General features: G+C 41.5%; 1 protein-coding gene across 1 annotated transcript in view; it reads left to right on the top strand.

The window, feature by feature from the left end:
- Window positions 1-17,666, top strand: part of COPB2 (coatomer protein complex subunit beta 2) — an 88,971-nt gene extending 71,305 nt beyond the window's left edge. Inside the window, exons 15-22 of the mRNA XM_030216370.1 lie at window positions 7,923-8,130; window positions 8,245-8,355; window positions 10,309-10,523; window positions 15,121-15,213; window positions 15,313-15,493; window positions 15,751-15,819; window positions 15,920-16,036; window positions 17,248-17,666. Coding sequence (XP_030072230.1) covers window positions 7,923-8,130; window positions 8,245-8,355; window positions 10,309-10,523; window positions 15,121-15,213; window positions 15,313-15,493; window positions 15,751-15,819; window positions 15,920-16,036; window positions 17,248-17,343 — 1,090 coding nt within the window. The 3' untranslated portion in view covers window positions 17,344-17,666. The remainder of the gene's footprint in view (window positions 1-7,922; window positions 8,131-8,244; window positions 8,356-10,308; window positions 10,524-15,120; window positions 15,214-15,312; window positions 15,494-15,750; window positions 15,820-15,919; window positions 16,037-17,247) is intronic.
- The last annotated feature ends 6,433 nt before the right edge of the window (window positions 17,667-24,099 follow it).

The following is a 24,099-nucleotide window of genomic DNA, read 5'->3' as shown; positions in this document are numbered from 1 at the left end:
CGTCCGTGCGGTTAAACCCTTTCATCAATAAACAGCCCTAAAATAAAAATGTAATTGCGACCGTCCATGCGGTTAAACCCTTTCATCGATAAACTGCCCTAAAATAAATATATATATAATGTGTGTAAAATAGCCTATAGGTTTAAATCTAATATGAGAATGTTAATCCTACCCCACTGAGGTGGGAGGCTTATAAATTTCATCCCTTCGCTTAAGTCAATTTTCTTGTGTGAAATTCTAATTTAAATACACTCTGTTTTAAAGACTTTTCATGCCTTCCATCTGGGCTAATGAACTTCATACCAGTAATGATAGATAAATAGCATATGGCATCGCTTTACTTCAGTAGCGGATAATATGTTTGTTCTAGTATGAGTTATTTGTATTGCCCTATTGTATAGAATGATTTTATTGTTTTTATTTGTTTTCATGAGTTTTCTCATTTTTAACTTTCTTTTTAAATTTTTGTTTACACTGTTTATCTTGATCTGTTATCCACCTAGACTAATAGTGCGGAATATAAATTCTGATAAAATAATTCTACTACTAAATGCTTCTTTAACATTACTAGACATACACAACTGCCTGATCATTTCTGCTTCATAGTCTTCTCTGGTGAGGACCACAACCGCTGCCCCCCTTATCGGCCTTCTTAATAATAATAGAAGTATCCAATTTTATTTATTTATTGGGAACAGCTACCTCAATTTCAGGAAGAAGCTAAAAACCTTTGTCTTCCCAAAGACTGCTTCATAATAATCCATCATGACTTCTACTGCCTAGTATCATCCATTATCCTTTCCTTTAAAGTTTTTAGTCTCGTGCAAACTGACTGTCTGCTTTTGTCTCACCTAGGGGTCCTTTTACTAAGGTGTGATGAAAAATGTCCAGCGGTAGTGTAGATGCGTGTTTTGGGCGTGCACAGAATTATTTTTCAGCGCACATACAAAAAATGCCTTTTTTTTTGTTGTTGCCGAAAATGGTCGTGCGGCAGAATCAAAATTGCCGCGCGTTCATTTTGGGTCTGAGACCTTACCGCCAACCATTACCTAGCTGTAAAGAATCCAGGCGGTAATGACCTACGCGTGCGAAATGCCACTTGGTGCATGTCTGTTAACACTTGCCTGAAAATAAAAAAATATTTTTCAGATGTGCGTATCAGACGCGCGCCAAAAATGAAATTACCGCAAGAGCCACACAGTAGTCAGGTGCTAACTCTAATTTGGCTCACATTGAGCGTACGTAGATGCTTAGTAAAAGGGCCCCCTAGAATGTAAACTGCACTGAACCCTGGAAAGGAGATATTAGCAGTATACAAGAATTGAATTGAATTTATTTATTTTTTTTTTTATATTTCAAGAAGTCTTTATTGAATGTTAAATTCAACACAAAAAGCAACACAGCCTTCCATCCTAACAAAATGTTTTCAATAAGAATAAAATAATACAGTTCCTTTCTGCATTATACATGATACTATCATTTTGCATACAACAATATTGAACAGTTGAACTTCAACATTTTTAAAGTTTTAGAGGTATTAATTCCCCTTGCCTCCCCCCCTCCCATCCCTCCCCCCACCCCCTGCATGAGTATGGCTCAATGTTCTCCTGTCCACAGGATCTAGATATCCTTCTCCTTCCATTATGGATATTGTTCCAAGAAGGTACCCCAAACAGCTTGCCATTGATTCAGCTTGCGTTTTCGTTCTGCTAGTAACCTTTCCATTTCACAAACATATTTTAACTTTGAAATCCATCTCTCAATGGAGGGTACACCCTTCTGCTTCCAATATGCAGCCAAGACCTGTCTAGCTACTCCGGTCGCCAGTCTCACCAGAATCTGTTGGCTATGTGTTAACCCTCCTACTTTAACAGAGAACAGAAAAATTTCTGGAGTCCACCTAAAGGTATTTCCTACCCATCTCTGCAGTCTACCATGTACTGTTTTCCAATACGCTTTAATTTTGCCACATGTCCACCACATATGTCCCATTGTTCCTTTTTGACCACATCCTCTCCAACACATTCCTGAGCCTGCTGGATATATTCTTTGGAGGCGTGCCGGAGTGAGGTACCAGCGGAACAATACTTTTATTGCATTCTCTTTTAACGGTACATGTACCGACACGCCTCCTGCCCCCTTTTCAATCCTTTCCCAGTCCTTTTCCCCCAGGGCCATTCCCAGCTCGCTATTCCAGCTCTTTCTATGGAGGCAATATCGAGGAACCTGTGCACTAATGCATTTATATAATCGGCTGATCAATCCACCAGAGGACTCAGTCCCCTCACAGATATCCTCCAGACTAGACCTTTCCCGTTTTATGACCTCTCTCACTGCCTTTGTTTTGAGAAAGTGGGTCAGCTGGAGGTATGCGTAAGTGTCTTCCTCCAATTCTGGATATTGTGATTGCAAACTTTGGAATGAGAGTATTTGCTCTGCTTCAAACATTTGGCCCCACTTCCTTAGACCTATGGCATACCATCGAGTAAATATCCCCGGTGTAGTTCCAGGCATAAAAAGTGGATTATATGCTATTGGAGATAAACTAGTGAGAATGCATTTCTTCTGAGGGAAGAGACTATCCCAATAGTAGAGGGTTACCCCAATGGAAGGACATTCACCCACCCCCAATACCCTAAAAGGTTTAGGGGTCCACATTAACGCTCCCAGAGGTGTATGTCCCAAAGAGTATTGCTCCAGTTGGACCCATTGCCTGTCTGGGTATTCTTGGTACCACTCAATCGCTACTTTCCCTTGGGCCGCCCTATAGTACCACATGAGGTTAGGGACCCCCAGCCCCCCCTTTCATTTATCTTGATATAGTAAAGTACGCGATAAGCATGGTCGCTTTCCTGCCCAGACGAACCGCATTATTTTATCCTGCAGCGTTGTTAAATATCGTCTGGGCATTAATACAGGCAGCGCTTGAAAGAGGTAGAGCAAACGAGGCAACACGTTCATTTTAACTATTGCTACCCGTCCAAACCATGAAAACACCATGTCCCCCCAGCGTTCTAGGTCTGCCACAATGTCCCGTCCTAGTCTTTTGTAGTTAGCTTGAAAAAGTTCCGATGTTTCTGAGGTCAAATTAACCCCCAGGTATCGTATATACTTAGAAGCCCACCGAAATGGAAAAGAAGTCTTTAAAGATTCCAAGTCCAGAGCCGGCAGTGTAATGTTAAGGGCTTCCGATTTGTTCATATTGACCTTAAACCCAGACACCGCTGAATATTCTTCAATAGTGCGCAGAAGGTTAGGAAACGATGTCAGTGGTCGTGTAATGAACAGCAAAACGTCGTCCGCAAACAGCGCCAACTTGTGTGCCCTACCTTCTATGGCCAACCCAAATATACCCGGTTCTGACCGTATCCGAGATGCAAGAGGCTCCATTACCATTGCGAATAATAAGGGAGACAAAGGGCAGCCCTGCCGAGTTCCTCTGTGAAGAGCAAATAGCCCCGAATTGCCCCCATTGACTCTCACACATGCCCTTGGAGATTCATAAAATGCTTGTATCCAGCCTCTGAACCGATTCCCAAACCCCAACACCTCTAGTGTCTTATACATAAATGGCCAATGTACCCTATCAAAAGCCTTTTCGGCATCTAAACTGAGAAGACATAATGGCCGCTGGCTTCGCTTAGCCAAATAGATACGGTCTAATACTCTTCTAATATTATCCATAGCCTTACGGTGCGCAACAAAGCCCACCTGATCAGGGTGAATTAGTACTGGAAGCACCGGGGCCAACCTATTGGCCAAAACTTTGGCCAAAATTTTGACATCAGAGTTCAATACTGAAATAGGCCTGTAGGAGCCACATTCAGAGTGGTCTTTGTCCGGCTTAGGCAAGACCGCTATCCATGCCTCTTTCATAGATTGAGGCAGTATCTCCCCCCTTCCTACCAGATTGAATAAGTCTGCTAATAGTGGTGCCAATTCTTTAGCAAACATCTTGTAGAATTCATTTGGGAGCCCATCCAAACCTGGGGACTTACAAGATGGCAAGCCATGAATAGCTTCCTGTATTTCTAAGGGTGTAACAGGACTGTCTAGTTGGGCCTGCTGTTGGAAAGTCAATGGTGAGAGGTCACTGTCCGCCAGGTACTCCTCCACAGAGTCCTCGGCAGGGTGTATCTCCTGATCATACAAAGCTTGGTAAAAATCCCTAAAACGTTTACGAATTTCCTCTGAAGTACGTATCAGGCCTCCCTCCCCATCGCATATCTGTGTGATTGTACGATCTACCTTCTGCCTTCGTAGCTTTATGGCCAGAAGGCGACCAGCCTTATTTGTGTGTTCATAGGACCCCAACCGCTGTCTATTGTGCAAGTGGCTCAGCTGTTCCGAGTAAATGGAATCCAGCAACATTCTCTGATCTTTCAGTTCTTGTAAGATCTGTCGGGAACCATTTGCTTTGTGTTGTGCCTCCAGATTGTGTATACGGCCCATACACCCCCTAATCTGAGCTTTGCACATTCTAGATCTCTTACTAGCTAATTTCAAAGAATATCCCCTAGTGACAGCTTTCATCGCGTCCCATACCACATTGAGATCAGGCCCAGATTCCTTATTAAACTCCAAGTATTCGTGTAATACCGCTCTATACCCCTCTGCCACCTCCCCTTCCTGTAACAAACTGGTATTAAGTGTCCATCTCTTATCCTTATATTCTACCTTTATTTTCGGAAGTACCACCCAGACTGGAGCATGATCAGATAGAGTTTTACTGCCTATTGCTGCTGTAGGGCCCCACTCCACTAGAGTTGTGTCTAAGAAAATGTAGTCAATACGTGAATACGTTCCATGTGGTGATGAATAGAATGTATAGTCTCTATCCTTCATGTGTGTCAGTCTCCAAATGTCCAGAGTGCCCAGGGAGTATGTGAAAGAACCCAACGCCTGTGAATCTTTAATACCCTCTAACTTATGTTGCCCTGAACGATCGAGACTAGGGTTCATCACTGTGTTGAAATCCCCCCCCCCACAATCAATGTGCCCCTAGTAAATGCTGCCAATGCCAGTTTCAGCTTCGCAAAAAACTCCACCTGTCCAACATTTGGGGCATATATCGATGCCAAAGTTAGGTCCACCTGGTCTATTTTGATATGTAAAAATATATATCTCCCCCCCTGGATCTTTTTTTACCTCTAGAACCTGTATAGCCAGGGATGAATGCATCAGTATTGCAACCCCCCCTGCCCTTGAGCCCTCGGAGGATGCACAGTGGACCACTGGAAACACCGGATGAGTGAGAAGTCTCTCATGTTTTCGTCTTAAATGTGTTTCTTGCAGGAGGACTATATGGGGACTATGGTGTTGTAGCTCCTTAAATAGTTTCTGTCTCTTCTGTGGCATATTCAGACCTTTAACATTATAGGATAGTATCTTTAGGTCTGTGGTCATGTCTTAATCATACAGTTATAAACATAGCATTCCAACCTTACAGGCTTAGTTGCATACACTTTCCATATGGACTCCCTTCCTTTCAAGCCATTCCCTCCGCCCACCCCCCTCCCACCTCCCTTTGTTCTCCCCCCCCCTGCCCACATTATATCACCCCTTCCCCTTATTTGTTACACCACCCAGAGACTAATTCCTCCAAGTGGGATTAGAAAGAAATGACCCACCTCCCGGTTAAGTCCCCCGCCCGCCCCTCCCCCCATGGTGTCCTAAGCAGCTCTAAATCTTCGCTTACATTTAGAGTTCCTGCACAAATCATACTTTCTTACACCTCCTACCCCAAACCTTCAAACATGTCCCTAGTAGACAATACACATACTTTCTTAAGTCATGTCCTTACAGTCCGTGGACTCGCTAGACCAGTCCGGTGAAATAAGGACCAGTCCCTTGCACTATTCCTAGTGCAGCACAGATATTTCGTTACCAGATCGTATCTCGAATGCCCCTTCAGCGCTTAGAGGCTGCGCGCTTAGTGGGTTCTGGCACTCTCTTCCATTTTTGCAGCTTGGCTCTGGTTACTGGTGCTACTGTCCCAGGTGGTATCTGCTGCGTCACCAGTCCCCCTTTGAATAACGCTTCCCATGCTTCTGCCAGATTTAACGCTCTGCACTTTATGCCCTGTAGCTCAAAATTCAAAGAGAAGGGGAATCCCCATCTATACTGCCTTTGATTTTTAATCAATATGTCCAGGGCGGGTTTCATCAGCCGTCTCTGCTGGAGAGTGTACTGAGAAAGATCCTGATAAACAGAAACCTTAGCCCCTCCATATTCCAGGTCTTTTGAGTTCCTTGCTCGGGCCAATATTCTTTCTTTAGCTTCATATTTCTGGAAGCGAACTATTATGTCTCTGGTTTGCTGTGCTTTCCGTGGGCCCAAGGCGCGATGCGCCCGTTCTAATTCTTCCGGTGCCGCACCGGCTTCAGCTCCCATCAGCATACTGCATATGGATTGGATAATCCGGGGCACATCTTCAGTCTCGCCTCCTTCAGGTATTCCACGAAAGCGTAAATTATTCCTGCGGCCTCTATTTTCTAAGTCATCCAATTTATATTCGAGGTCTGCATTGCGTGTTTCTAGCCCCTGAATCAGTTCTGCATGCCTGTTCAGATGTTCCGCGTGCTCGTCCAACTTAACCTCGGCCTCCTCCACCCTGCCCCCCAGCTCCTTCAGTTCTGAGCTCAAGGTATCCATCCGCTCCAATATCTCATCTTTTGAGTTCTTAATCTCATGTTGTATATTAGACAAACAATTGCGGAGCTCGCCGGAGATACCTTTTTTTGATGGTGGAGAGCGGGTTTCTGCCATAGATAGGGCCGAATCTGAATCAGATGGTGAGGCCCGTTCAGGAGATTCATGGCGGTGTGCGCTTTTTCCACCCACGCTTTTCTCCCGCTTTTCAAGGTCCTTTTTACGGGTGGAAGCCGCTTTGCTCATGACGATTTCGCTGCTTGGGGTGCAGGAGTCACTGAACTCCCCTTTTTTTTTTTTGATTCGGAGCTGCTTAAGATCGCTTTTGATCGCTGCAAACGGACTTTGGGAGACAGAGCAACGTGGCTAAGCGACCATCCCGGACGATGACGTCACTTCCTCTCTGAATTGAATTTATTAAACTTTAAAAAAAATGTTTCCTTTGTCAAGTTTGAATGAAAATCGGCATTTTGTTAAGAGATTACTATAATGTTTAAGTGATGACTAAGAATTATTTGTCTTGTCTCTGTGTCTCAACTAGCTCCATGGAATAGGTACTCTTTTTTTTTTTTTTTTTTTTTTTTTTTTTATGTGTCTATATGTACACTGCTTTCAACAAATTAGAGGTTTATTAGTAAAATGGGATTGTGTACGGCACTGTGTAGGTCTAGTAATGTTAAAGAAATATTTAGTAATAGTATTATTTTATCAGAATTTATATTCCACACTATCAGTCTAGTCAAATAACAGATGGACATACACAGTGCAACCGAAAACAAAAAGGTTAAAAATTAGAAAACTACATGAAAACATAAATAAAAGCAATAAAATCATTCCATACAATAGGACAATACAAATCATTCATAGTAGAACAAACATATCAGATCTACAATCATTGTCCATCACTGGAATAAAGTGATGCCACATGTTATTAATCTATCATTACTTTCACAAAGTCCTGTAGTCCAGATGGAAGGCATATTGAAACAGGAAAGTCTTTAAAACAGTAGTAAAAGTAGAAAACACTGAGGGCTCTGTTTACAAAGTCGTGCTAGCATTTTTAGCACAAGCTAAAAATTAGCACGCACTAGTTGTGTAGATGCCCATAATATTCCTATGGGCGTCTGCACAGTTAGTGCGTGCTAATTTCTAGCGTGCACTAAAAATGGTAGCGTGCCTTTGTAAACAGGGCCCTGAGCTTGATATTACTGAAGTACCAATATTGTGTTCTGTTTCTTTGTGAATTAAGTGTTGTTTCTCTTTTGTTTCAGGACGATGTATTTATTAGGGTATATTCCTAAGGACAACCGTCTTTATCTGGGTGACAAGGAATTGAACATAGTGAGTTATTCCTTGTTGGTCTCTGTGCTAGAATACCAGACAGCAGTGATGCGGAGAGACTTCAGTATGGCTGACAAAGTCCTTCCCACCATCCCCAAGGAGCAGAGAACCAGGGTGGCACATTTTCTTGAGAAACAGGCAAGATAAATTCCTTCACACTTTTCAGCAAGTTCATTCTTTGTGACAAAAAGTGTACTTATGAACATTCTACAAGATAACTTGAATTTTTTGCACTGTCTTTTTTAAATATAGGGTTTCAAACAACAAGCACTTGCAGTTTCTACAGACTCTGAACATCGTTTCGAGTTGGCTCTTCAACTTGGAGAGCTGAAGATTGCATACCAGCTGGCCGTGGAAGCAGAGGTGAGCCATAAGAAAAATGCTGACTGAAAATGTTTGTATATATGACCAATATGCACATTAAATTAACATTTACATTGGCAAGCAGCCTAGAAGCAACTTTCCAAAATTGTTCAGGGCTTGAAGTGAATTGTTGATGCTGTGTACTAACTTTTATAGGCTGTCCTTCTTGAGCATTTTTAAATCAGGAACACATGATACACTATAATCAAATCTTCACTAATTTACCACTAAGTAGTAAATGGTCTAGGTTTAATTCAGGAAGGTAGCCTACCTTTTTATTCCAAACAAAATTGTTTGGAGAGTTATGATTGTGTGCATAATGGACATAGGAATGGAGGAAAGGAGAAACAGGTGATATGATACAGACATTCAACTATTTGAAAGGTATTAATCCGCAAACGAACCTTTTCCGTAGATGGGAAGGCGGTAGAACTAAAGGACATGAAATGAGGTTGAAGGGGGGCAGACTCAAGAAAAATGTCAGGAAGTATGTTTTCACGGAGAGAGTGGTGGATGCTTGGAATGCCCTCCCGCGGGAGGTGGTGGAGATGAAAACGGTAACGGAATTCAAAAATGCGTGGGATAAACATTAAGGAATCCTGTTCAGAAGGAATGGATCCTCAGAAGCTTAGCGGAGATTGGGTGGCAGAGCCAGTGGTGGGGGGCGGGGCTGTCGGTTAGGGGGCAGGGCTAATGCTGGGCAGACTTCTAAGGTCTGTGCCCTGAAATGGCAGATACAAATCAAGGCCAGGTATACACATAAAGTAGCACATATGAGTTTATCTTGTTGGGCAGACTGGATGGACCATGCCGGTCTTTCTCTGCCGTCATCTACTATACTACTACTACTTAACGTTTCTAGAGCGCTACTAGGGTTACGCAGCGCTATGTTACTATGTATGTGGTGGAAAGCAAATGAGTGAAGGTATGGTAGAGGAGTGAGGATATATGGGAAGCTGAAGTGGTTGTGTGAATGCAGGCGCAGGTAAAAATGTGGATGATGTATTTAGGTGGGGAGAGGGGTAACGGAGCATGAAAACTCTTCCCACTTCCATGGGGGGTTTCTTCCAGTCTACCTCTTTCTTTACTTTGAGGAGTGCATTTTTGCATAGGTTTGTTAAGGATTAATAACGATTCATCAGGTGTGACCAATCATGAGCATTATCAGCACAGTGCAAGATAGGATGTTTCCCATATTAACAAAAGAACTCAAACTACAGCCACCTAGAGCTACCCTATCGCCGCAGTTACTTGCTCAAGTTTTGACTAAGCTTTGGCAAATCTTCCGACTTCTCATCTGCTAGTGCTGAAACTTCCTTCTAAACCATGTGGCCAAGACAGCTCCACATTCCTTACAGTCTCAGGGATGCCACCAGATGCTATATTTTGGAGCGAAGTGCATTCTGTCTGTATAGTTGCCTAGTACTATAGCTAATACTGACTTCTACGGTCTGTGCCCTGAAAATGACAGATACAAATCAAGGTAAGGTATACACAAGAAGTAGCACATATGAGTTTATCTTGTTGGGCAGACTAGATGGACCGTGCAGGTCTTTTTCTGCCGTCATCTACTATGTTACTATGTTGAATTTTGTAATTTTTATATATTTTACAATTTGTACATTGCTCCTATTTGTAGCAATCAACTTATTTTATTTGATTTACAATATATTCCTTGTAGCACAGGAAAGAGCAAACCAACTTAACCCACTGCTGTTGCAATACATGTTTTGGATGTACTTTTTGCAATCAGTAAAGCTGAACAACTCATTTTGCTCCAGTGATGTAATAGAGTTTCTTTCTGAAACATGAAAGAGATGGGATCTGTTTCTTCTTCCATCTCATTGTTCATGGTTCAGAAAATATAGAGTTGTCACATGAGAAAGGGTCAGCACTGTGTGGTGTATTCTGTGTTTTTACTTTATATAAATGTGGAATATATGTCTCTTCCAGTCAGAACAGAAGTGGAAGCAGCTTGCTGAACTCGCTATCAGTAAATGCCAGTTTGGATTAGCCCAGGAGTGTCTTCACCATGCACAAGACTATGGAGGCTTGTTACTTTTGGCTACTGCCTCAGGAAATTCTACCATGGTCAATAAATTGGCAGAGGGAGCAGAAAAAGATGGCAAGAATAATGTGGCATTTCTAAGCTACTTCTTACAGGGAAAGTAAGTAAGGACTTCCATAAAGTTTGTTTTATTTTATTTAACTCACATTCCCCCCGGATTCTATGTAGTGCAAATTGAGTAGTGCGCTCAAATCCGGTTGTATTCTGGATATGCAAACGCAATTTAATTATCTTAACAAGCCAATCAGCGCTGGTAATTGAACTTAAGTAATTATTGACACTAATTGGCATTAATTAGAATTTACACGCACAAATGTCTAAGTGTATTCTATAAAATGATGCGTGTAAATTCTTAGATGCGGATCTGAAAGGGGGCATTCCTAGAATTTACGTGCACTGTTATAAATTATGCCCATTCTGAGTATAATTTAGGCATCGACATTTACACCAAATTTTCATTGGCGTAAATAGCCGTGATTAAATATAGTCACAGAAAACAGGTGTTGGGCATATTCTATAACTACTATACATTTAGGCACAATTTATAGAATATGCCTAAGTGTATTTTTTTTTTCCATTTTTTTCAGGCATGATATATAGAATCTAGCCCTTCGTGCTTTATTTCATATTTATGAGGTTTGATTATAGGGCTAGGCCTGGTGGCACCATTGATATTAACAGCTGGGTAAAAATACTAAGACACACTCAAGGCTGACTAGAGGGGTGTAGGCTCCCTTAACATTTTATATAATTTTATAAAGAAGTTCATGTAATTAGAAATAACTCGGCCATCATCTCTTTTCAAGTGTCTCCTTATGTTTCTCTTCCCCCTCCCCCAGCTTGTACATAGTTCTATGCACGTTCCTTAGTACACTTCATCTGCTTTCTGCTCTGCCAGCTCTCATCTGAATATGCAGTTATCAGCAGGTTCTGCATATACAGACTTCAGAAGTGCCGCTCTCCTGGTAAGAAGGTGGAAGGTTTAAACAGAGGGTCCAGGAGTTGGGGTGGGGGCAACCGAACAGAGGAATAGGAAGATCAAGCTTGGGTTGCCATTAATATGGCATAGCAAGGACTTCACCACAGGCAGTACACTAGTTGAGAAGCGCTGGGTTAGTGGGGACCATAGCTGCTGTAGTTTTGTATCACATCCCTCTTCACAAAACAACTATGGGGCCCAAAACAGTTGTCCTCATTTTTATGCTTACAGTATTTTTTTTAGATTTTTTATTTTATTTTATTTTTTTACTGCCAACCAGCCTCTTTAACAGGGTCATGTGGGAAGGAAACATTCTTGTATTTATTTTGTTTACATGTCAACTCATTACTGAGTGATTAAAAATATACTTATATTTTGAATGAGTAAATGTTGATCTGCCTTCCATTGTACTACTTCTGCTGATACTTATCATTTCTATAGTGGTACTAGACATATGCAGTGCTGTACACCTGAACATGAAGAGACAGCCACTACTTGACAGAGCTTACAATCTAATCAGGACAGACAAGCAGGACAAATAAGGGACTTACTTAAGCTGGGAATGATAAAACAGAAATGGGTACTGATCAAGTGAATAGGGGTCAGGAGTTAAAAACAGCCTCAAAAAAGGTGGGCTTTTAGCCTAAATTTGAAGACATCCAGAGATGGAGCTTGACATAATGATCACACCATACTGCTCCCTTCCGGTCTCACAAAACTTGAAAATTCTTGGAGTCACCATTGATCGTAACTTCACTCTTGACACCCACGTGAAAAACACGACGAAAAAGATGTTCTACACCATGTGGAAACTTAAGAGTAAAACCTTTCTTCCCGAGATACATCTTCCGTACCCTGGTACAGTCGATGGTAATAAGTCATCTGGACTACTGCAATGCACTATACGCCGGGTACAAAGAACAGACAATCAAAAAACTCCAAACTGCCCAGAATACGGCCGCCAGACTCATATTTGGAAAAACTAAATTTTTTTTTGTTACATTTGTACCCCGCGCTTTCCCACTCATGGCAGGCTCAATGCAAAAAAATATGAAAAAGTGCAAAACCACTAAGAGCGAAACTTCACTGGCTCCCACTTAAGGAACACATTGCGTTCAAGATCTGCACAATTGTACACAAAATCATTCATGCAGACACCCCAATCTGCATGCTAAACCTCGTGGACCTACCTCCCAGAAACGCCACAAGATCATCCCGCAAATTTCTCAACCTGCACTACCCCAGCTGCAAAGGACTTAAATACAAACTGATGCACACCACCACCACCTTCTCTTACATGAGCACGCAGTTATGGAATGCATTACCCACAGACTTGAAAGCAATCAATGAAACAACCATCTTTCGAAAATCTCTGAAAACATTCTTCTTCAACAAGGCCTACAATGAGAACATATAACCTCACTGAGTCACATCACCAGCCCAATCAATTATGAAAGCCCACCTGCTATAACCACTCTCTTCTTTCTTCCCTTCCTTGATCGCCACACATTACCATCTATATCTGTTATCCTGATATGATAATGTTAACAAATCTATGTAAGCCACATTGAGCCTGCAAATAGGTGGGGGAATGTGGGATACAAATGCAATAAATAAATTCCAGTCATATGGTGCAGCAACATAAAAGGAATGGAGTCTGGAGTTGGCAGTGGAGGAAAAGGATACAGATAAGAGATTTACCCAAAGAACAGAGTTTCTAGGGAGGAATGTAGGGAGAGATAAGGGTGGAGAGGTACCGAGGAGCTGCAGAGTGCACTTGTAAGTCAATAAGAGGAGTTTGAACTGTATGTGGAAACAGATAGGGAGCCAATGAAGTGACTTGAGGAGGGGGCTAATATGAGCGTAGCAACACTGGTGGAATATAAGTTGTGCAGTAGAGTTTTGAACAGATTGAAGGGGAGAGAGATAATTTAGTGGGAGACCTGTGAGAAGCAAGTTGCTGCACGCAGACCCCTCAAAGACTCCAGACTGCATGTCTGCCCTGTGGTAGAGAAGACCAGTCGAGTCACCAAACACTAGTGGTAACCAGTAAGGACACCACAAGGGGGAAGGGTGAGAGGGACCTAGCCACCCGAGATTGCCATTCCTGGGGCTAGAGAGACCCCACGGTCCTCAACCCCAGTCTGCTAAACAGGAGGAAAGCACAGCTCTTACTTAGTATGCTATAGTGTAGTGCTTGCTTTTTTCTTTTTTTTTTTTTTTAATTAAGAATGGGAAAATGCCAAATCCCTCTTGCTTGGGTCTTTTTTTTTTAAATACTTTTAAAGCAAACTCCTAACAATTAGTGGGACTGCAGACTTACCACTGCTACCATCTACTGAGACCAGACTGACTTTTCAGGGGTCTGCACAGCCCACTTATACAGTTACTTGAAGCTCAGTGTGTTCTCAGTCTCTATTTGCTGGTAGGACTGCATATGCATAACCCATCTAGAGGGATGTTAAGGAAGTATGAAATATAAATACCATCCAATCTACAAATGGAAAACTTTGAAGACTATGGAGGCTCATTTTCAAAGCACTTAGCCTCCCAAAGTTCCATAGAAACGTATGGAACTTAGCCTCCCAAAGTGCTTTGAAAATGTGCCTCTTAGTGACTCTACCTAGGAGCAAGTTGTTCTGCCAAGATGCTTTATATTTAAGGACAAACTGGAAAATCATCCATGAAGTTGCAAAGAACCTCAGACTTACATTTAAAAGATCTGTAGGCCTTTCACACTAATATGAGGGTTCATGGGTGAGAATCATCAGAATAACCCAAATAGGAATGGTGTTTATGGAAGCATAACTAAAAAGAACATTGCCGCCCACTTCCAGTTCACCAGAGAACATCTGAATGACTGACAAGACTTCTGAGATATTGTTCTTTGGATAAAGCGAGTCAAAAATTTAACTTTTGGGTAACAAGTGAAGTGAGCTGTTAATGCTAAGAAGTCTTCAAATGTCAGAGTTGAAGCAATAACTTTAGCTGAAGTTATTGCTGCTTAAAGGAGGTGCCACCAGTTACTGAATGCAAGGTTGACATACATTTTCACAGAAGGATACTTATTGTTGAATAGATAATCAAAACTATTTCCTTTTTTGTCTCAGTTGTTTATTCAGTAGGGTTAACTTTGTACAGTGTGTAGATTAGAACTTAATCATGTTTTGACTATAAATTTGTAAGATTTATGGTTTGAATGATCTTGTTATGAATGAGAGAGGCTTTTCTATTTGATAATGGAGTTCTTTTTATTTTGTTACTTATTTGATGTTATTTTAGTTTTAATTATTTGTTAGTTGATGTATTTTATTGTGAACAACTTATGTTTATATAAGTGAAGCACCATATCAAATGTAATGTATAAATCATGTAAAATTCGGACTATCCTAAGGCGTTCACATACTTTTCTCAACACTGTTATAACAGATTGTGATGGCAGGTGGGGACTGTAAGATCCATCTAGTTTGGCATTACTGCATCAGGAATGAAATTGGGCACAGACCTCAGCTGATCTTTCTTACTCTTTATATCGCAGATACCCTCTTTAGATCCATTCTAAATATACTCATTGACCTTTTGGCTTACTTAACATTTTTAGTCTTATTTCACAGCGATTGCAGGACAATTAATAAAATGCATTTTTAAATGAATAGATGCAAATATATGTTCATTGTAACAGGATAAATTATCTGATCTTTAATCTTCAATCTTTTAGGCTTGACAGTTGCCTGGAGCTTTTGATTAAGACCGATCGTTTGCCAGAAGCTGCCTTCCTGGCTCGCACATATTTGCCTCATCAGGTTTCAAGGTAAAAGGGAGATGAGGTTGCTTTTTAAAATTTAAGAAGAATATTATAGAATTAAAAAAAAAAAATGTTCAGCTTAGTACAGTTTTGTTAATTTTGCAGGGTGGTTAAACTATGGCGAGAAAATCTTTCCAAAACCAACCAGAAAGCTGCCGACTCCTTGGCAGATCCTACAGAGTATGAAAATCTGTTCCCAGGGTTAAGAGAGGCATTTGTGGCTGAGCAGTATGTAAGCCAAACCTGTAATACCTTGCGACCAGCGAGGGAATACCCACTTGTCACTGTAAGTAATCTGAAGAAATAGCTTAGGCACCAAGCAATCTTTATCAATGTTTTTGTTATGTAAAATCTAATAGAAGTAATACTACTTTGATTTGTATTGGAATCTTAATCAACATAGTATAGTATACTTTTGAAAACTAACCTACTTGAACGTAAAACAAATTCACCTTAATATTGTACATCAAATGTAGCCATTTTTTTGAACACAGATTGGTAATTCACAGAACTGTTACCCTAAATGAGCTTATTTTCTTGTAGCCAAATGAAGAAAGAAATGTGTTAGAAGAAGCTAAAGGATTTGATCCCGTACAAGTTAAAGTGGCGCAGGTCAGTGTGGTGATACCACTGCAAAGCTTAGTCTGTACAGTATTGAGTTCCACAATTGGGGATCATGGCATTCACATTTCACATTTTTCCTTTTCTTAAGCATTTTGAGGAAGAAGCAGAAGAAGAAGAAGCAGTGCCACCAGCAGCAGCTACTACCCCTTCCCCTACAACAGTCCAGTCAAGGCCAGTGTTTCCTCTAGAGACCAAAGATGAAAAGGTGAAACTTTTTTTTTTTCAGCTCTTACATCTAGGTTAATAAATGCATGTCTGATATTTAAAGTTTTTAATGGCATGTTTGATATATGAATTGATTATCATCAGATTTCTAAACCACTGTGTTTGGACAGTACTAGATAACACTAAACTAGATCCTTGCTTCCTGGTCACGATCAATTGGCTATGGCTCAGGGCAATTAAAAGACTGGAATTTTAACTTTGTGTTTTACAGCATCGTAGCATTCACACCTTGACACATACTAAAAGGAGAAATTAGACCTTACCTGCTAATTTGCTTTCCTTTAGTCCCTTCAAACCGGCCTAGAGAGATGGGTTATGTTTTCCCACCAGCAGGTAGGTGGAAACTGAGAACTACAGAATTCTGGTGGAGCCTATAGCTACTCAGTCCCTCCCAGAGTCAGTATTTCTTAGTTTCCCAATAGATGGTGGAGGTGTGAGCCTGTGCAGTCTCGACTGGTCTGATAGGCCTGCTGGTAGGAGCTCATAACATATCCGTCTAGGTTGGTCTGGAGGGACGCTAAGGAAATCTGTTGAATTTTTGCCCTGACACCCTCACTATCTATAACTGAATTTTATTCTTTAAAGCAGGGGTTCTCAAACTGTCTTCAGGACACACCAAGCCTGTCTAGTTTTCAAGATATCAACTATGAATGTATGTGAAATAAATTTGCATGCACTGCCTATATTGTATGCAAATCTATCTCATGCATATTCATCGCAGGTATCTTGAAATCCTGACTGGCTGGGTGTTCCCCAGGGACTGCTGTGAGAACCCCTGCTTTAAAGCAATATTTCAACTTAGCCTGTGAGAAGCCAACTTAGTTGACTGTTTTCCTAGTAGACATACAGAACTATACTGTCTTGAAAGATGCAAATAACTGATAAAGTGCTGTATGATATTTAGGTCAGATAGATATGAGCTGCACCTATAACTGACTTCTCCCCCATTACAGGAGCCTCTCAACAAGCTTCTCCTCAGAGAGGGTTCCATGCCAAGCGCAATGGAATATCCAGCGTGCTGTGAAGGCACAACTTATGTTGGTGTACCCCAGCTTGTAGTTTGTTGCTTTTAACCTTTTGTAGAGTATGTAATTCCTTTTGCAGAGTATTTAATTCTACAGATCTGTGGAGAAAACCTTTTTGTCTGTATTTATCTGTTTAACTGAAAGGGAAATGAATTCTATGTTTCAGGCTTTCCTAGAATTGGAGGAAGATTTGGATAACATGGATCTGGAAGATATTGATACTTCAGACATCAATCTTGATGAAGAACTTTCAGACGAGTGAACTTTTTAAAAATTTATGTGACCAAACTTTCTATTGAATTCAGATTAATATGTTCTTAATTGTTATATCTCCCACCATGGACATTGCATCAGTATGGACTGTTTACAAGCTACATTGCTGGCTTTATTTTTAAAATATTGGAAGATGCAATATATGTGTGAGGAGACATGCAAATGGGATCCACTACCTGTACATACTTGTTTTGTCTTTCAGCAGATGACAGCATTTTCAGTTCATTATGTATAGCCAGATCATTGCTGTCAACATACAAATAAACCGTTATGGCTGTAATAAACTTCTGTCACAACTTGTTTACTAACAGGTCATCGTATTCAAGTGTTGTAAAACTCTGAAAGTGTATAGAGACATTACATGATGGGCCAGTATGTGGTATTTGTTGATCTTCAAGCTTCATTAATGAAGAAGTTAACACTTTCTTTCATTATTGAATGGAGATTGAAACAATGTAGATCAGGCAATAGGTGTAAATTGATTGTAAGTTTCTTTAACCACAGGAAAAGTGTAGCAATAAGCATACATAATGGCAATGTAATAATAGATCATCAGAATTAGTGTTGCATTGATTAGATATTACTAAATACTAATTATCAAGTCAAATTTTACCTACATATGTATTGTCAGTGAGGCGTGAATATGGCTGCACTACAATTTAAATTAAAAACTGAAACCTCAACTGCCCGGAGGGGTGCTAAATTGCTCCTTAACCCCCAATATAGGCTACTATCATTGGTTTTCTAACATCAGGAAAAAATAAGTGGTAAGAGACAACTCCAATTATGGAGAAAAAAAATTACCTCTTCAAAAAACCTGGTATTATACTAAAGTGCTAGCCCCATCACAACCCACTAAACCCATGAGTATTTTTCAAATAAGAAGGCATTAACAAAGCAAAAAGTCTAATGCAAGTTCAAAAATACTGTGCACAGCTTAGAAAATAAATCCCAAAAAACTTAACTTTCATTTGTCCTGGAGTCCATAGAAATATGAAGAGTGTCTTTAAATCCCTTCAGGAACATCAATTTCACCAAGCTGAAGCACAGATGGCTGTGGCATTGGTTGGCAGATGTGGCCTCCTAAGTCTCATTTGATGTTGCTTGTTTGGCAATTATTATTTGGAAAAGGTTTATTAAGGACCTGCATGAGATTTGGCCACAATGCCTTCTCAAGATCAGGACCAAATGTGGATCTTGGAGGCTGCCTTTTTGGGTTCATTCTAAAGATTGGGCTTCATATTAGCGGAATAGGAAAGCTTTCTCTGCCTTGGCATCATAAGAGGCCTGAACAGCAAGAAATAAATCCTTCTTTGCAGCCACTTCTAGGGGCCCCCAGTGAGATTTTGTAGGCCTCCAAAAGGGAAGTTCAGTTTGGAGGTCATCTCATCCTGTTCTATCAGGTGTGGGCCCTTATCACCTCAGACCAGTGGCTTCTGGAGATTGTCTGCGAAATGCCTCAGAACTTGCAGAGCTGGTTGGTTTCCCACTGTGATTCTCTCCGCAAGGTGTGAATAGTTGACTTCAGGCTACAGTTGCTCCAGTTAAGGGGAAAGGGGATGAGATTTGTTATACTGCCTTTCTGTGGTTACAATCAAAGTGGTTTTACATATTATATACAAGTACTTATTTTCTACTTTGGGCAATGGAAAGTTGAGTGACTTGCCCAGAGACACAAGGATCTGCAGTGGGAATTGAACCCATTTCCCCTGGTTCTCAGACCACTGCATTAACCATTAGGCTACTCCAATCTGCCTATACACACCAACTGTTCACATCTACAATCCCTTCCTCAGATCTTCTATGCATTCTTGAATTAGCTACTGGCCTTGTCTCAACCAGCTCCACCACTTTTTTCTATAAAGAAATGTGCCACAAGATTTACCTCTGAAATGGTTATACTCACAGGTAGATTACAAGACACTTGAGGAGAATTAGATAGTGGTATGCTGTACAAGAACTACTACTGTTGTGGCCCCTTGCCTTTGATTGAGAATAACCAGGAAGGAGGGAGATGCATTAGCAACTAGCCAATCTCATTGGTGGTTAGTCTTGGGTGTTAATATGGCTCTACCCAACTACTAGAACATAAGAACAGCCATACTTAGACCAATAGTAAATGTAGCCCAGTATCCTGTTTCCAACAGTGGCCAATCCAGGTCACAAGTACCTAGCAGAAACTCACATAAGTATAAATGCTACTGGAGTGGACTGGAAGAGAAACAGGGCTTGCATGTTGGCACCTAATGTTTTCTAACAGAAAGCAAATCCTGTTGATTGAAAATTTCCATAATATTATTCCTTCCTGTATCTTCCAGCCACCAACCCAAAATTCTATGCCTTGACTGTAACGATGAAAGTCATTATAAAACTCTAAACACACACTGCAAAAGAGAGGATTACATTAAAAAGTGTACCAAGCAAAAGGAAAGAACCAATACTTATGGGATGTTTACATCGAGTCTACACACCTTTATATGGACAAAAACCATCCCCATTCTTTTTAGTCATGTACTGAAAATTGGATAGAATGAGGAGGAAGTGAAGTCACTGCTAGAGTATGGCTGCTTAGTTCAATCTCCGTGGGAGTAGTGCATATTAAGCTGGTTTCACCCCTTCCCAGCCTCCTCTACGAGGGCTTTTCGGTACCATTGTTCAGGTGATAATAGCGATGAACATCTGAAAATGCCTAGAAAACTTTAAATACTTGCCTAACGGTGTGGAGCCTCAAAGACCTTTGAGCTGGAGACAATGTGTCTAACATGGCAGCGGTTGGTGGTTAGTCGGAGGATGAGGACTCCGCGAGCTACCCGGGGCCTAATGAGGAGATCACGAAGAACGAGGTGGTAAGCTGGTTTTAAAGCCTTAAAAATGGAAATGCATACAATGCATGGTGATCTTCAAAAGGCCCTTACGGAGCACCAGAGGGATGTGAACGAGATTGGGACCATGGTGGAGCACATAGAGGAGTGGGAGGAGGTGGTTGAGGGGCGCAGCTATCGAGAAATCAGGATCCCGGGGCCATCAGGTGCATAGAGAATTATTGGATATAATAGAAGACTTGGAAAATTGATCCTGTAGACTCAATCTGAGGTTCTGGGGGATTCCAGAAGTGGAGCAGTATCAGGACTGTGTTAAAACTGTTACTACAATCTGCAGAGTTTTATCACAGTCTGTGGATCAAGGGGTGGACATCATGAAAGCCCTGCAGATTTATCTGGACAGAGCGTATTGGAGTGTGGATCCGCACAGGGATTCGGGGTCCTGGGACATTTTGGTTTGCTTTCATGACTACACTCTAAAGGAAGAGATCTTGCAAAAAGCTAGTTTGAAATAACTGCAGAGTCTCTCTTTATCAAGAGCTGGCACATGTCACATTGCAACGCCGCTGACAGTTGGCACCAGTGACACAATATTTACAGACTGCTAAGTGTGGATATCGGTGGCTGTTCCCATTTGGGCTCTTGTTTACAGTGGAGGGCAAGTGTAGATAATCGGTGGCTGTTCCCATTTGGGTTCTTGTTTACAGTGCTGTGACTTTTGCCGAGATGGATTTTGTTGTTTTTCTTGAACTGCCTTTGAGTACACATGGAATTGGTTAATGTGCTTAGGAGTGCTTGAGCATTTGAGTGCTCAAAGTGTGTTTTCCGGGGGGGGGGGGGGGGGGGGAGAAATCTTCCTTCTAGGTGTGGGCTGGCAGAGGAGGGTTGAAGCCAGCTTGGTTCATTGGGATGGGGGGGGGGGGTTCTGTGGTGGGGGATAGGAGGGATTTGGGGACATAGTAACATAGTAGATAACGGCAGAAAAAGACCTGCACGGTCCATCCAGTCTGCCCAACAAGATAACTCATATTTGCTGCTTTTTTGTGTATACCCTACTTTGATTTGTACCTGTGCTCTTCAGGGCACAGACCGTATAAGTCTGCCCAGCACTATCCCCGCCTCCCAACCACCGGCTCTGGCACAGACCGTATAAGTCTGCCCAGCACTTAATTGCTCGCATGATGCGGGAAAGAGGAGTATTGTGTACAAGTTAAAACATTTGTAGTGGGATGATATTCTTTTGCAAGAGACTTACCTTAGGGCTAGAGATCAACATCTTGAACACTGATCACTCAAGATATGTGGGATCCATGGCAGGGAAGGGGGTAGTTATATTAAATAAATGTACTTGTCCTTTTGAAGTGGTGGATTGTTGTAAAGATCCATTGAGGCAGTGTTTGGTAGGATGCTGTTACCATCATAAATTTATATGCTCCCAATCAGAATCAGGGCTCTTTTTCCATGCTTTTAACACCTTTACAGATGTTTGTGAGGGAGCAAATTATCCTGGGAGGGGATTTTAACTTGGCTTCAGATGGAGTATGAGGTAATTCTAGGGGTAGGGGAAATTGGAGACATAGGAAGGCTTTTTCACCTAATAAATGACTGGATTTACTAGATGTGTGGCGTTTACACTAGAGAATGGCACGGGGACAGAGCGTGAGGGGACGGGACAGGGATAAACTTTGTCCCTGTGTCATTTTCTACTTTGAAGCCTGTTAATGAACTGGACTGTTATTTATGTTTGAGTGATGCAGACAATGATATTTTGATTTTTTGGAAAAACAAGCAAACATGCTGACCACAGCTAGTAAACTTTGCTGCTACCAGCACATCTTCTAAGAAGACATCTTCTATTGCAGGAAGTACTGTGGAAGACAGGAGAGCTAGACTGAATCCTGAGATTGTTGATGACTTCTTATTCATCCACAGATTTAAAAATCTTAGTGCTTCATAGGGCATATTTCTCCCCTCTAGGGCACACAGAACGGGTTGTATTTTGTACCCCTGGACATTTTAGCAGGGTGGATTACGATTCCTTGGGGTAATAGAAATCATCTATTAGTGAGGTTGAAAGGGAAGAGGGTGGTGGTGATGAGGGTTATTAAAGCTGCTGGCTGTTGTTATTGTTTTCTATTTGTAACTTGTACACAATAGTTGCACAGCATAGTGTTCCTTATATTTTAATAAAATGATGTAAATATAAAATCATAATTTAAGGCTTCTGCAGATGAGGACAGAGCCCATGTGGATGGGGAGGGGATGGAGACAGAACCCCCGGGGACAAACCTTGTCTCCATGTCATTCTCTAGTTTACACCACCCCTCTACTGAGAGTTATACTTTTTACTCTCACTCAACTGGAAGGTATACTAGGATTGATCTAATATGGTGTCAGCGAGGTTATGGGGACAAGTTAAGGATGCTAATATAGAGCTGATGCATGTTTCTGATCACTCACTAGTGTAGGTGGAATTGGTTCTTGAGGGTTACACATCTCTCAGGGGAGTTTGGAGGCTTAATTAACATTTGCTTGGAGATCATAAGGTTTGTGAAGATATACAGTTATTTGTTATATTCTGATTAATGATAACGGGGCAGTGTCCGCTCGTATTCTATTCTTAAGGCAGTGGTTCGGGGACACTTGGTGATTGGGGGGGGGGGGGGGGGGCTCGTCGGAAAAAAAAGAGAGCGCAGGCACATCTTAGGCTTCATGAGTGGCTTGTTCAATTGGAACAGAGGGATCCGAATGTCAGGGTGTGGAGGGAGTTGAATTTTGTTAGGGCGGAATTGGGGTGATGACAGTTGGAACAGATGGATTTTATGTGGTGATGCTTGAAACGGCATCACTTTGAATTTGATGATAAATCCGAGATGCAGTTGGCTAGATTGAGGGAGCATAGAACTTCTGACTTGATACAGAAGATTAGGGGCCGGGTGGGAATTTGTTATACTGATGATTCTATTCAGGCACAAGTTTTACAATTTTATACGAAGTTGTATGAGCAGTCCGACCCTGTGAAGAGGCGGATTTGGTAGATTATTTGCAGGAGATTTACCAGTTCAGAGGAGGATAGGGAATGATTGAATGCACCTTTGTGGGTAGAGGAGGTGGGGAAAGCTATCGAGCATTACAGCCTGGGAAGGCTACAGGACTAGATGGCCTATTTGGAGGTGGATGTTGGGTTTTTTTTGACTCAGGTGGGCAATCAATTGTTGAAGGGGAATTTGTTGCCCCCTCCCCCCTAATATGAGAAAGGTGGGAATCACAGATCTCTTAAAACCTGGAAAGGACTTGGCGAATTATAGTTATCATCCAGTGTCATTGCTCAATGACAATGTTAAACTGTTAGTTAAGGTGATGGTGGACACATTGGGATTGGTTTTACCAGGGTTGATCCATCAAGATCAGGCAGGTTTTGTTTCAAAAAGGCAGGTGGGAGACAATATTCACCGAACTTTAAATGTAGTTTAGGAGGCACAGCGGGCCTGGTCTAAACAGTTGCTTTTGGCTCTAGCTGCAGAGACGGCTTTTGATGGCATCTGCAGGGCATTTTTATGGCAAAGGTTGGTTCGGGTGATAATTTTTGTACTTGGATTTGTAGTCTTTACACTAGCCCTATGGCTCAGGTGCAGGTTAATGGGGGGGATATACTATCCCATTTGCAATAGAGCAAGGGATGTGTCAGGGGTGTTCCCTCTCGCCTCTTTTGCCTTATCTGTTGAGCCTTTAGCCCAGCAGATCTGCTCTAAGCTGAAGATTCAGGGTTTCCAGTTGGGTGAGAAACACAATCATAAATTGGCATTATTTGCAGATGACATTTTGATGTATGTGGGGTGCGTATATCTTTCTCTTCCTATTATATTAAAGGAATTACAGGTGTTTGGGAGAATAGCAGGTTTTAGCAAACCTGGATAAAAGAT

This window comes from Microcaecilia unicolor, chromosome 10 (genome assembly GCF_901765095.1).
Source record: "Microcaecilia unicolor chromosome 10, aMicUni1.1, whole genome shotgun sequence".
Taxonomy (NCBI): domain Eukaryota; kingdom Metazoa; phylum Chordata; class Amphibia; order Gymnophiona; family Siphonopidae; genus Microcaecilia; species Microcaecilia unicolor.
This window is presented reverse-complemented; position numbering and strand designations above follow the sequence as displayed.